We start from the raw sequence: 14,559 nt of genomic DNA, 5'->3' as shown, positions 1-14,559 counted from the left end.
TGTCATCTTTAGGTGTGTTCTCACCCAGTTCCCACTTCACTGATTTTTTATGGAACTCAGAACCAGGAAGGACTTAAATATTCTTTGGTTTCCAAGCTCCATCTTGCTTTCCTTGGTAATGTGTAGATTTGGACCTTTCAAATGATGACTTTATAGAGTGGGACAGACTCTTAATCTGTTCTGCACATTCCTGGCCTAATCTAGGCTGGTAAACTTCTCTTCATGGCAATTTTGAAGAGAAATCTTTCTAAAAGTTCATGAAGCTAAAAGCATAAAGACATAGTATAGTTCCATAGTGATACTTTATACAAGATTGCATTTTAATCCAGTAACACTATCAAATTTATTAAGTAGTAATGAATAAAATCTATATTTTGTCTTCCCATTCCATCTTTCTTTCCTTTTAATTTTCTTTAATCTGGAACTCAAGACATTCTAGGTGGGAGGTAAGAAAACAAAGGTGTCTAGCAAAAAAATGAAAGCAGACCCAGAGGTATTCATAACTGCTCAGTCATAGTAGATCTTGAATCCGGGGATCTCAGAATTTCATAATTTCTGTAAGTTTCCCAAGCCAACGTTTCCTTTCACATTTTCTTTCTACCCTTTATGAAAGAATTCTGGCAAGACCTAGGGCATTTCCATTTGAGGCACTGAACAATTTGAATAAACAAACCTGACATCTTTGTAGCTTGAACTGGCAGCACTGGCTGACCTCAAAGGAATAAAAGGTTCATAACTTGTCAAAAAGAAAGATAGTCTTATAAATCTTACAAAAATGGAAAAAGCCTTTTCTTTAGGATATAAAGTACAGTAGCCAGAAAAAGAGCGAGAGCAAGAAAAATAAGCAGCTTGTCTGTCAGTTCTCTGCGGTTGTATTTTGTGATGAGCTTTCGTCCCAACTGGATAGTTCCTGACATAGACTTAAATTCTTCATTCGCATCCAGGATAGTTCGAGAAGAATTTGCTGAAATGAAAACAAGATGCTATGCTCAATAGATATCATGAAAATGAACAAGGTTCTGGTTCTGCTGGCTAGGCTGCTGAGTATAGCACTGCACTAGAACTCCTGCTCACAGAGCTAAAACTAAGACTGACAAAAGCCAGGAATAAGACCATACAAAACCTGGGACCTTTCTCTCATACCTGGCTTATCTGCTGGTAGCTTTTACTTTAATTGGCTTGAGTCACATGGCAACTCCTACTGGAGGTCAAGATTCAAGGAATCACTAGACTACAACAGCAGAAAACTGATTCCTTTTCAGTTACATTTAGTTTTTGTTCTGAGGGAGAACAATAACTGTATCAGTGCTCTCCTGCAAAATACTGCTTGAATAGCTTTTCCAAAACGAACTACTGGCTAAATATATTCCAATCACTCCAGAATTCCATTGCTCTTTATGCAATGTACTTCAACTTGTGTTTCTCCTATCTTGTCTATTAAATCATAAACTTCTTGACAGCAAAAATCATGTTTTTTTTTTTTTCTATATTGCTCTATTATATCATTCAATATAGAGTTCACACTAAGAATGACACTGTCTGGTACCTGATTTATCATTTCAGAGCGTGATTCTGGGGACAAATTATAAGTGTGCCTATTACTTGGACTATTAAATGATGTGCTGGGAGAAAAAATAGAACTTAAAAAAGAGTAATTGAAAAGACTTTCCTTTTATAATTTTCTTGGGAGTGAAAAATCTGTTGCTATTCTGTATTGAAAATCAACTAAATGGTCTTTAACATCCCCTTCTAGAGTTTCTGATTTTCTTACTTTAAAAAGAATTTCTTAGTGAAATTCAAAATAGAAATACCAACAGTCTAGTCAGCAGTTCTTAAAAACCATATTACAATTTCTTTCATCATTTTTAAACCTCCCCAAAACCACAGACATCATGAGAAATTAGATGAAAACATATTTAAGAGCCTCAGATCAATAAAAATCTTAGACAACTGAGCTCCTGGGAAGGAATGAGTCTCCTGACCTTTGTTCCGGTCTTACCTAAAATCTGCATGGCTTCCTCACTCTGGCGAACCTGCTGGGACATCATTCTGCTAATGCCCATTAAGCTTTCTGTGATGCTACTGGAAGTCTGTGCGAGGGTCTCCTTAGTAGTTTTTCTAAAAAGAATATAAAAAATGTCATTGTTACAGTAAACTGGATTTCTGAAAGTAGGATTTAATATCTAAGAGCTCCAAGAAGACAGAAGCTACATCTTACCTAAACTTTTATGTTTTCTCCAGCAATGAATATATTTCCTTTAACAACTACTGGCTATTCTCTGAATAACAATAGTTTAGAGATCATCTAAATCAATGGTTCTTAAACTTCTGTTCTTAGCATCTTTATACTATTAAAAATTATTGAAGATCTATCCAGAGTTTTTTTTTTTTTTAAGGTGGATTATATTTATAGATGTTGACTATATTAGAAATAAAAACTAATTTTGAATTTGTAGACTCTCTGAGATTTCCCCCAGAATCTTCTGGACTACACTCTGAAAAGCATCAATTTAGACCAGTGGTGTCTAATTCAAACAGTAATGGATCCCTGCAGGTAGCATATTGCCTTAAAAAACTTCAAAGTAATAGTACCTATATTGTATAGTATTTTTTAAAAATTTTGTTAAAATACTTCTCAATTATATTTTAATCTGGTTCTGGTAACATTCTGGAGTTTTTAAGGATTTGTAGTCTTTCTGAGTTTGCTACTTTTGATGTATACTACTAAAACAGTACATGATAAAAGCCTTATATAAAAAGGTAATAAAAAGGATTATTACCTTTGCCTCATGTCACCTCCTTGAAGAAGTTCTGCTTTTTCTAAATTGTCAATTGCAATTTTACAAGCAAGATTTGCTTTCCTCCATGCAGTCTGATTGCTAGAATCAAAAAGATATATGAAGTCTTTAGTGATAATGAGCTGCCAAGTCTTTCAATGAATAGAAGAAAATCACGCAAGACAATGGTAGGAGCAGCCTGGTGTCCTTGCCCTCATCTCACTCTAAGCCCATTCACATGGGATCATTCTGTATCACTGCAGAGAAGAGCACAGAATCAGCATCTGAAGGCTTGTTCCTTTATTGTATCACATAACATGGAAAAAATGATGAGAGAAAAAAAATCCCAAAAATCCACCTGCCATCATATTTCATAATGTTAAGTTTTATATGAAACTCACATTATTGTGCTACCATCACTAGAGAACAAGATCGCAGGATTTAGAATGGGAAGGGCCAGAGACATAAAGAGTCTAATCACTTGCTTTTATAGTAGAAAAAGTCCTTGGACAAACAGCATTAATTGCTTTTTCAGATAATGGTGCAGCTTTCCAATGGTTTATCCACATTTTCTCATTCAAACCCCTTTTTGATCAAGAGTTTAAATCTCCAAAATTAATATCCTAATTTAAAGCTATAGTCTCTGAATATCAGAAAAATTAAATGCCTTATTTGAGAATCAAATTTGGGATTCTAACAATAAACTCAAACTAACTGGATTAACCATTATAATTTTACAAGAATTTATATTTAAAAGTGTTTGAAAATAAATATGGCTAAAAATATAATAGGTTCACATTTTAATAAAGCAACTACTCCATTATGACATCTTGTTTTTTTCTTTCTTCTATCATTTACTCAATTACATTTGCAAAGTGAAAGCATTTCCTATCAGTATGGGGATGAAAGAAACTCATGTGATATACAAACACAATTAAGTCATCACCTAATAACAAGAAAAAAAAGAAAAGGTAATTTTTATATAGTTTAGTATGTATCAGGTACTGTGCTAAGTGCTTTACAATTATTATCTATCTCATTAGATTCTCAGAACAACCCTGGGAGATAGGTTCTAATGTTATTCCCATTTTACAGAGAGGGAAACTGAGACAAGTGACTTGCCCAAGTCACACAGCTAGTAAGTAAGGTAGAATTTGAAATTAGGTCCTCCTATATCTTATCCACTGTGTTATCTAGGGGTCCCAACACATGGACAAAGCTGATCAGTGAATTAATCCAAAAGAACCAATATAGATGGAATATGTGAAAGTAACGATTTCACTAACCTGAGCATTTGCTTCTTGTGATTCTCAACTTCCTGGAGCAAAACTTGTTTCTCAGATTCTTTATCCTGTTCCTTAGCCATCTGCTCAAGTTCCTTTAGATGAAAATAACTGCGTGTGAAAATATTTTAAAGCTAATTCATTTGTTAAAAACACATAAAATATATCCCAGTTGTGGAGTTCAGAAAATATTGGACACTTCTGACAGCTGAGTTAAAAGCAGATATGTATAATGTACTTACTGAATATCAATCAATAAAATATAAAAGATAATTGGTGACATAAAGAGTTCACAATTTTATTCTATTTGTTGCTATCCCAAAAATTGAAAATTGTAATTTATCACTGTTTTTTTGAGAGTTCCCTCCTTCATCCTCAGCAGTGAGATCAACCAAATCATTTCCAATGGAGCAGTAATGAAATGAACCAGCTACACCCAGCAAAAGAACTCTGGGAGATGACTAAAACCCATTACATTGAATTCCCAATCCCAATATTTTTGCCCAACTGCATTTTTTATTTCCTTCACAAGCTAATTATACAATATTTCAGAGTCTGATTCTATTTGTACAGCAAAATAACGGTTTGGTCATGTATACTTATTGTGTATCTAATTTATATTTTAATATATTTAACATCTAGTGGTCATCCTGCCATCTGGGGGAGGGAGTGGGGGGTAAGAGGGGAAAAATTGGAACAAGAGGTTTGGCAATTGTTAATGCTGTAAAGTTACCCATACGTATAACCTGTAAATAAAAGGCTATTTAAAAAAAAAAAAAAAAAAAGAGAGAGAGAGAGAGAGTTCTCTCCTTAAGCTGGTGTATGACATATACAAATGAAAATGAATTAAAATGAATCGACAATGAATTGACAGTTTATTGGATAAAGAACTAGCTAGCAGAGTCCAACAAGACTTGGTTCAAGTCCCAACCTATTAGCCTGTCCTTTTAACATCGTGGCTGTAGGTTCTTGAAAAAGTCATTTTACTTCTTAAAGAATTCTGGGCAACTCTTTAAGACTAAAAGTTGTAAAGAAAGTGCCTGCTTACATTAACATGCAGAGTTTCCTTATCTTCAACTTCCTGAATTTATGGCTCCAGTCTTTTTTTTTTTTTTATTGTACAATTAGCTTGTGAAGGAAATCAAAAATGCAGGTGGGCATAAATATAGGGATTGGGAATTCAATGTAATGGTTTTTAGTCATCTCCCAGAGTTCTTTTTCTGGGCATAGCTAGTTCAGTTCATTACTGCTCCATTAGAAATGATTTGGTTGATCTCGTTGCTGAGGATGGCCTGGTCCATCAGAACTGGTCATCATATAGTATTGTTGTTGAAGTATATAATGATCTCCTGGTCCTGCTCATTTCACTCAGCATCAGTTCGTGTAAGTCTCTCCAGACCTTTCTGAAATTATCCTGTTGGTCATTTCTTACAGAACAGTAATATTCCATAATTTTCATATACCACAATTTATTCAGCCATTCTCCAACTGATGGACATCCATTCAGTTTCCAGTTTTTAGCCACTACAAAAAGGGCTGCCACAAACATTCGGGCACATACAGGTCCCTTTCCCTTCTTTATAATCTCTTTGGGATATAAGCCCAGTAGTAACACTGCTGGATCAAAGGGTATGCACAGTTTGATAACTTTTTGAGCATAGTTCCAAACTACTCTCCAAAATGGTTGGATTCGTTCACAACTCCACCAACAATGCATCAATGTCCCAGTTTTCCCACATCCCCTCCAACAATCATCTTTATTTTTTCCTGTCATCTTAGCCAATCTGACAGGTGTGTAGTGGTATCTTAGAGTTGTCTTAATTTGCATTTCTCTGATTAATAATGACTTGGATGGCTCCAGTCTTTATGCCTATCTTTAAGAGAATGCCACAAAACTAGTGTCGGGAATCTCTGGTCTAGAAAGTTTTGCATATATTATGTGCCATCAAAAATTCAATGAGAAGTGTATTTCCTTGTCACACATACTGAGTCGTTATGGCCCAAGTCACCTCTCTTCTGTTCACTTGAAAAAACCTTCAGATTCACTGTAACTATGGAAGTCAACATTCTAGTCACTTTAAAGAGTCAGAAGGGACCATCATCTCATTCTACCCCCTCATTTTATAAACAAAGAACTTGAGGCCTAGTAGGGGAAGTAACTTGCCCAAAGTCATATAGAAAGTTGGCAGTGGAATTCACATGGTCCAAAGGATGTTATCGTTATTATGCTAATTTATCTCTTTATGATATGTGAGATTTTTTTTGATCAATTTCCTAAACATTTGAATGTCTGAGTTGATATTGTATTGGCTCAGGAGTTACTTTCAAAACCTGACTTTCTTCTGCTTTTCTTCAACTAATGCTGAGGACTAAGCAAAGCAGGACAAAGAAGGAAAAAATTTAGCCATGAGGAATTGGGGAGCCTTCACTCTAAAAAATGAAGAGAAAAACCCCAGGGAAAGGAAAGGGAAAGGGTATAAAACAGACACAAACCATCTGACTTACAACAAATCAATGTGAGTTCTAACAAAGTTGATCATATAAGCTCTCTGGACCTCAGTTTTGTCACCCAATAAATGATAGATTTGTAATGGATGAACTCCAAACTCTCTTCATTCTAAATTCTCAGATTAAAAGGGCTACTGCTACACCAAGCTAATAAAAAGACATGAACCAAGCAGTATCACTTTTAAATGGGAACAGACTAGAGAACTTGAGGTAGTTCTGGGAAGAGAAGCCCACTTCCATTCACAAACATACAGATTCTCAAACACATAACAAATCAACAACATTTACTATACACAAAATACTATTCTTTATCATAGTAATTCTTTACTTTCATTTTTCTCAACTACTTCAAAAATCTTTGTTGCCAAGAAAATTCTGACACGGTTTATGTTTTGTTTTTTTGGGGGGGAGGGGAAAATGATTTGATATATAACATACCAAACATCCAACAAACAAGCCTTCTATCTATCTATCTATCTATATTCTAATTCTAAGCAAAAGTAGGTTAGTGATACCTGGGAATTAGTAGCACAAAATATAAAGAATGAAGGTGTCCAACTTGGTTTTGGAACAGGAGGGCTATTTCAGATGGCTGTATTTTTTACCTTATTTTTGTAGTAAGTCAATATAGAACTGAAATCACTTAGATCTTTGTTATATATATATATATATATATAAAGAGAGATTAACCATTTTAAACCTTCATCCCCATCCCAGCTGATCTCCAGAAAACAGCCACCTTCATTGTAACACACCAAGAGGCCCCTGGTTCAGTGGGTGCTCACCTGTATTCTGAGGCGTAAATGGTGAAACTTCTCCTTTACTTTGGCATTCAGTTCTGTAAGTGTGCTCAATGGTCCCGAACAATCCCGAATATCCTAAGAAACAGGGGAGATATGAGTGCTTTCTTCTCAATGAAGCATCTTCTGTTTCTTCATTTGTAAAATGAGCAGGCTGCTCTGCATCAGTAGTCCAGGTACCCACAGGGATTCCAAAGATCCTTTCAGGGGGGGCTTTGAGATTAAGACTATTTTCATAATACTAAGCTGTTTTCATTTCTAACACGGTATGCATAGGTAAATATAACTCACATAAAACCATTTTAAGAAGGAGGAACCTCAATCATTTTTTATGAGATAAAGAAATTCTGAGAACCAAAAGCAAAAGAATTGCTGGTGTCTACCTGGTTTTATTAATTTTCTTCTCTGAAATAAGATACTTCAAAATGTCATATTATTCCTAAAATGTAATATTTCAGGGAAAAGAAGAGAGAGACAAACTACTCTAATTTGACAAAGCTATTAGGCCCAAACAATTATTAAAATGCAAGCTACTTAATATATAGTACATACAAGTGTCTCCAGATTTATGAGCACTTTCTTCACAACATTATTATTGTCTTTATTTTTCAGATGAGGAAATTGAGACTCAAAACTCAGAAAAGTAAAGTGACTTTCCTGGACTAGTGACATAAATAACGGCTTTCAATCCTAAGCCCAATGCTTTTGCCACTACAAAATAAGACTCTTAAGTTTTTTGAAAGTGAAAGCAATTGGTGGAATGCAATAGAGTACACATCACAAAGAAATCGGTATTTTAAAAATGAATATTATAACTCCCTTAAATGGCACAACATAAAATACTAAAACTAAATAGCATATACAAAATCTTCATGAAAGTCAAAGAATCCACTGCAGTGTTTTAAATTTTATTACACCAAATAAAACAAGCATTACTATATATTTACCGTAGGGGAAAAAATACATTACACATGAAATTGCGAATACAGATAGCTTGCTTTTCCCTTGAATATGTATTAACTTCAACATATAATTTTCAAATCTGTCTTGCTTATGTTTCTTACTGGTCTGCTTTTTAATTCTCTTCTATTTCAACAGACCTCTCTTCTTTCTTTCCTTTTTTCTTCAATCCTAATGCTAACCCAACCCTACTCAAAATCCCTTGCAACTCATTCTATCACCAACAAAACAATTGGGGAGTGGAAAAAAACGAAACCTTATAACAAAATTGATTACAATATTGTACAGAAGCTTCAAAGGGTATATTTCAAATTTATTTGACAATTTTTTTTCTTGTGATTTTTTTCCCCTTTTGTTCTGATTTTTCTTGCACAACATGACAAATATGGAAATGTGTTTAAAGAACTGTATATATTTAATCTATATCAGATTGCTTGCTGTCTTGGGGTAGAGGAAGGTAATGGAGAATGGAAGAAAAGTTTGGAACAAAAAATCTTACCAAAAAATGAATACTGGAAATTATCTTAAATGTATTTGGAAAAATAAAATACTATGGAAGAAAATAAATAAATGATCAGAAATATTGCCAAATATAATTATGAGAACCACACTTATCAGATTTTGAATCAACAGTCCTGAACTCAAATGTATTGTCCCATTAAAAATTGGAGAAAAAAAAAAGCCAGTTACAGTTAATAATTTTTTGATTCAGAAGATATAGTCACCATACTTAGAAGTTTATAAATGATAAAACTGAGCAATAGAGTGGCTATAGGAAAAGTGATGAAAAGCATTTAGTTTCTTCATATGTGCTCACAAAGTCTGCAAATGTATTAGAAAATTATTCCTTTTCTAAAAAGTCAAAATCGATGCTGCTGCTGAGGATAACAAAGAGATGTATGGTGAGCATAATACAAATAATAACAGAATATAGCTAGCATTTATATAGTGCTTATTATATGCTAAGCACTGTACAAAGTACTTTACAAATATTGTCTCATTTGATCTTCACAACTATCTTGGGAGATAGCTATTATTATTAACTCTATTTTACAGAAGAGGAAAGTGACTTGGCTGTACTTGCCCAAGATCACACAGCTATTAAGTGTTTGAAGCTAGATTTGAATTCAGATCTTCCTGAATTCATGTCCAAAGCTCTAAACACTACACTATAAGTAAGGTATACCACTAATCAATGTGATCTGCAAGCAAGAAATGGTATGAAAAGACAAGATTCAAATACATGCATCACTGGAAACAAAGGAAGTGGGTCTGCAAAAGAGCAACTGCAAGAGATGGACAGCTCTAGTACTGCACTGATCAGTAAGTAAACAAGAATTTTATAATCACTAGGAACTAGGAACTGCACACTAAGGACACAAAAAAAGCTCTCTAAAATATACAAGTGACCTCGGTTCATCCTATGTTTTCCAGCAGATTGTTTACCCTTCACCATTCTTACTCTCTTATTTATCTATCATCAATCTTTCCTTGTATTTTGGATATTTTCATACTGTCTACATACATATTGTCTTCTTACTGTCTCCCTCATTTTCAAAAAACCCATTACTTGATCCATCCATTTCTGCCAGTTCTCATTCTCTATCTCTTCTTTCTTTTGTGGCTAAACTTTTAAAAAACATTATTATTATAACTTTTTATTGACAGTACATATATGCATGGGTAATTCTTTACATTATCCCTTGCACTCACTTCTGTTCCAACTTTTCCCTTCCCTCCCTCAACCCCCTCCCCTGGATGGTAGACAGTCTTATACATGTTAAATATGTTATAGTATATCTTAGATACAATATAAGTGTGCAGAACCAAACAGTTCTCTTGTTGCACAGGAAGAATTGGATTCAAAATGTAAAAATAACCTGGGAAGAAAAACAAAAATGCAAACAATTCACACTCATTTCCCAGTGTTCCTTTTCTGGGTGTAGCTGATTCTGTCCATCATTGACCAACTGGAACTGAATTGGATCTTCTCTTTGTTGAAGAAATCCACTTCCATCAGAATACATCCTCATACAGTATTGTTGTTGAAGTATATAATGATCTCCTGGTTCTGCTCATTTCACTCAGCATCAGTTCATGTAAGTCTTTTCAAGCCTCTCTGATTCATCCTGCTGATCATTTCTTACAGGACAATAATATTCCATAACATTCATATACCACAATTTACCCAACCATTCTGGGCATCCAATCATTTTCCAGTTTCTAGCCACTACAAAAAGGGCTGTGTGGCTAAATTTTTGAGAAAACTGTTTACAACTGGTGTCTCTGAGTCCTTTCCACTCACAGTCTGGTTTTCAATATCATCATTAAATTCTCCAAAGTTACTAATGATCTCTTAATTGTCAGATGTAATGATCTTTTCTCAATCCTCATGCTATCTGATCTCTGAACAGCCTTTCACAGTTCAATTACTCTCTTCTCTTGGATACTTCTCTCTAGATATCTGTGACACTATTCTTTGCAGATTCTTACCTGAATTGTCAGGCCTTTTCTCTGATGCATCTTCATCTAGTTCACTCTCACTAACTGGCTTTCCTCCAAGTCTCAGTCCTGGGTCCTCTTCCCTGTGGTATTTCACTAGGTAATCTAATGAGGTGAATCCCACAGATTCAATTCTCATCTCTAAACTGATGATTATCTGACCTATTCATCTACCCCTAATCTCTCTCCTAACCTCCAAGCTTACATCTCCAATTGCCTATTGGATAAATTAGTTGTTCCACAGACATCTTAAACTTAACATATGCAAAATTGAACCCATTAGCTTTGTTTCAAATCTCACTGGCTTCCAAACTTATTGTCAAAGCTATCAGCATCATCTCAGGCATTCAGACTTGAAACCTAGGTATCATCCTCAACTGCCATCATCCTGATCACCTCCTGCCTGGTTGGTTTTTCAGGTTAGTCTCCCTGTTTCAAGTCTCTCCATACGACCGATCAAGCTTCCACTTAACTATTGAACTGGTCTTCCTTAAATGTAGGTTTGACCATATCACTCCCCATTCAATAAAGTATGGTGACTACCTGTGAACAAATGTCAAATAGCCTAGCTCTTTTCTACCTTTAAAGTATTCTTACATCTTACTCCCTCTCATATACTCTACTAGGCTCTTTGCTATTCTTTAAACAAGAAGGTTAAACTCACCTTCTAACTTCAAGCATTTCCACTGGCTGTCCCCCAAACTGATTCTATCCTCATTTCTCTCTCCTGACTTCCATCAAATCTCAGCTCATGTCCTACTTTCAAAAAGAATCCCTTCTGAGTCTTACTCAATCTTAGCACCTATTCTAGGAGATTATCTCCAGTTTACCCAGTATGTATCTTGTTTAACAATCATTTGCATGTTATCTCCTCCATCAAACCCTGAACTTGAGACCAAGAATATTTTACCCTCTTTCTTTGTATTCCCAGCCTTAGCAAAGTGTCTGGTACATAATTTGCAAGAGGGTAGAGTAGCTGCCCCACTGGGGACTTAACTAGCCAGTTCCAGCTAGGTTACAAAGCTTGCTCCTTCTTTCTTTCCTTTCTTATTTCCTTCCTTCTCTTTTTCTTTCCTTCCTTTCCCCCCTTTCTCTCCCATCTCTCACTCTATCCACATAAGGAATCATACTCTTACCTGTGGGAGTTCTGCCCAAAGGAATATAAATTTTGATGGCTGAACCCTAAAAAGAAATCTTGGAATTTACAAGTTAAGAGTTCTTTTTTATAGACCATGCCTTAAACCCAAATCACTCAGGCTTTCACTGATTGGCCAAAAATGGGATCCAGCCTCCCTTGGTCATGGTTTGGATTCTAATCCAAAGTAAGTACCTTATTAGGAAAGACTCTAAGAGTTAGGGGAACTTAAAGGTGGCTCATGAGCATCATATACCAGAGTAAGTATAAATAGCACTTGTTTCTGCTTTGGCTAAAAACCTTGAGTGTCCCCTCCCCCAATGATTTTATTTATTTATTTTTTGACTAGTTAAAAAAGGCCTTTCTTTGCCTCATTTATACCCAAGCTTAAGTAGGCATTATCTCAAACAAAATAATACCTGGGAAAGACCTTAGCTAAAAAGGGTTAAGGCCTTTCACCCCATATCCTGGGTCATTTCTAACTTGTTCTGATCTATATATTGCCATTGGATCCAAATAGCTCCAGAAGAGAGAGTGAAGCTGGTGACTTTGCAAAGCAAAGTTAAATCCAATTTCACTTAAATCCAATTCACTTGGAATCATCACTCTCCTACTTGATGTGATGATCCTCTTCCAGAATAAAACAACCATAAGTTACCACTCTCATTTCTTACCTGAATTGCAATGGTTTCACACCTGGTTTCAATGCCTCTTGTCTCTTATCAATGCAATCCATCCCCCACAAAGCTGCCAAAGCAATTTTCCTAAAGTGCAGTCAGACCCCCGTCTGTCCGCCTTTCCCACTCCTTGACAATCTTCAGTGACTCCCTATTACCTCCAGCACTAAATGTTTGGCAGTTAAGACTTCACAACCTGGCCCTTTCCTACCTTTCCAGTTTTCTCTCTTCCATGTATTCTATAATACAATTACACTGGCCTACTTACTCCTCCCAAAATATAGTCACTTTCTGTCTCCATGTCTTCCCGTTATTTCTGGAATGCTCCTCCTCCTCCCTTTTGAAATCCTTTATGTCTTGTAAGATGACGCTCAAAAGCCACCTTTAAGTTCCCCTAACTCTTAGCGTCTTTCCCAACAAGGTACTTTCCTTCTTCCATACTTCCCGTAGATACCTATTTTTTTTAACCTATTGCCTCCTCCGTGAGTATGATGCCCCTAGAGGGCAGCGACGGTTTCTGTGTTTTGTTTTTTTGTCTCCCGGCACACCAGATACATGCTTGCTTATTCGATGACTGATTTTGTCTTTGCAGCACAAGGCATGGCGGGCTGAATAAACATCTGTGATCAGTAAGACCTACAACCCTCGGGCCGAGAGCGAGCGCCAGAGCTGGATCGGAATCCTGGCCACTCCAGGTGAGCGATCGTGAGCAGAACCCTTAGACTCCCTGAGCGCAACTGTAAAATGTAGGACGCTTGTTCCAAGATCCTTTTAGTTCTATCTCTATCTCGTCTCCATACATCCAAGAGAAAGAACAAACTGAAGTTAGAAGGGAGAAAAAAAATAGGTGGGGAAGTGGGGCGGGGCATGAAAGACCAATAGAAATACAGATGAAGGGGAACCGAAGGCGAGGTCCAATGGGAAGCGGGAAAAGGTTGTGGCAGCCCAATGAAAACGAAGGAGGGGCTGAAACCAATGGAAGGGGGAGGAGGAACTGCACCAATGAAAGGGGAAGGGGCGAGAGAGACCAATGAAAATGGAGGTGGGAGATGCAGGGGGAAACAACAGAAACATTGGAGCAAAGCGGGATGGAAGCCAACGGAAGGGGGAAGGGAAGGGAAGGCGCGAGAAACCCAGGGCCGAGGTGGGAGGGCTGGGGGTGGGGAAGGCTGGTGCGCTCCGCCTTGGGCCTATACGAGAGGAGGAGGCCGAGTATTTTCAGAGTTATAGTGAGAGGGAAGGGTTGTTCGGGCAGGGTCCCGCTACCTGGATAAACGCTTTAACTTCCAAGTCGAATATGACAATCTCTTGGTTACACATCCGGACGTGGACATCCAGGGTAGTCGCCATCTTGGAGACCGACTACGGGCCTCCGTAGAGACCAAATCAAATTGCGTTTCCTTATTTACGCGTTCTCCCGACGCTGTTGCAGTGCCGTCTACAGGCAGCTCCCGGAAGACTCGGAGGACGATTGGAACTAGGAGGGACCTTTGATACTCCGGAGCCTTACTCCGTTTTGAGATGAGGAGGCTGAGGACATATACTCAGTACGTAGCAGAGCTGGCGTTAGAAACCAAGAACTCGTGTCTTCTGACTTTAAATCATCCCGGTTTAACCACAAGCATTTAAGTGCCTACTGTGTGCCTAACCACAAGCATTTAAGTGCCTACTGTGTGCCTAACCACAAGCATTTAAGTGCCTACTGTGTGCCTAGCCACAAGCATTTAAGTGCCTACTGTGTGCCTAACCACAAGCATTTAAGTGCCTACTGTGTGCCTAGCACTGCGGGATACAACGCCAAAAAATCCCCGCCCTCTCAGTTTACATCCTGTAGTGGTGGTTAACAAGTAGCCAATTAAGTAAACACAAAGTGATTTAAAGCAATTTAGAAAGTTGGAGAAGGTTAATTCCCGAGCC

At 36.9% G+C, this 14,559-nt stretch overlaps 1 protein-coding gene across 1 annotated transcript; it reads right to left on the bottom strand.

The window, feature by feature from the left end:
- Positions 1–283: 283 nt before the first annotated feature.
- BNIP1 (BCL2 interacting protein 1) lies at positions 284–14,031 on the bottom strand. Its single transcript, XM_003756832.4, has 6 exons — positions 13,909–14,031; positions 7,354–7,446; positions 4,064–4,155; positions 2,781–2,879; positions 2,000–2,118; positions 284–964 (listed from the first exon to the last, which is right to left on the bottom strand). Exons 1-6 carry the CDS (start codon positions 13,990–13,992, stop codon positions 768–770), a joined length of 684 nt encoding a protein of 227 aa, XP_003756880.1. The 5' UTR covers positions 13,993–14,031; the 3' UTR covers positions 284–767.
- Positions 14,032–14,559: the final 528 nt, after the last annotated feature.

Source organism: Sarcophilus harrisii, chromosome 2 (genome assembly GCF_902635505.1).
Source record: "Sarcophilus harrisii chromosome 2, mSarHar1.11, whole genome shotgun sequence".
Lineage (NCBI taxonomy): Eukaryota > Metazoa > Chordata > Mammalia > Dasyuromorphia > Dasyuridae > Sarcophilus > Sarcophilus harrisii.
Note: the sequence above shows the minus strand (reverse complement) of the source record. Positions and strands in the feature narration are given on the sequence as shown.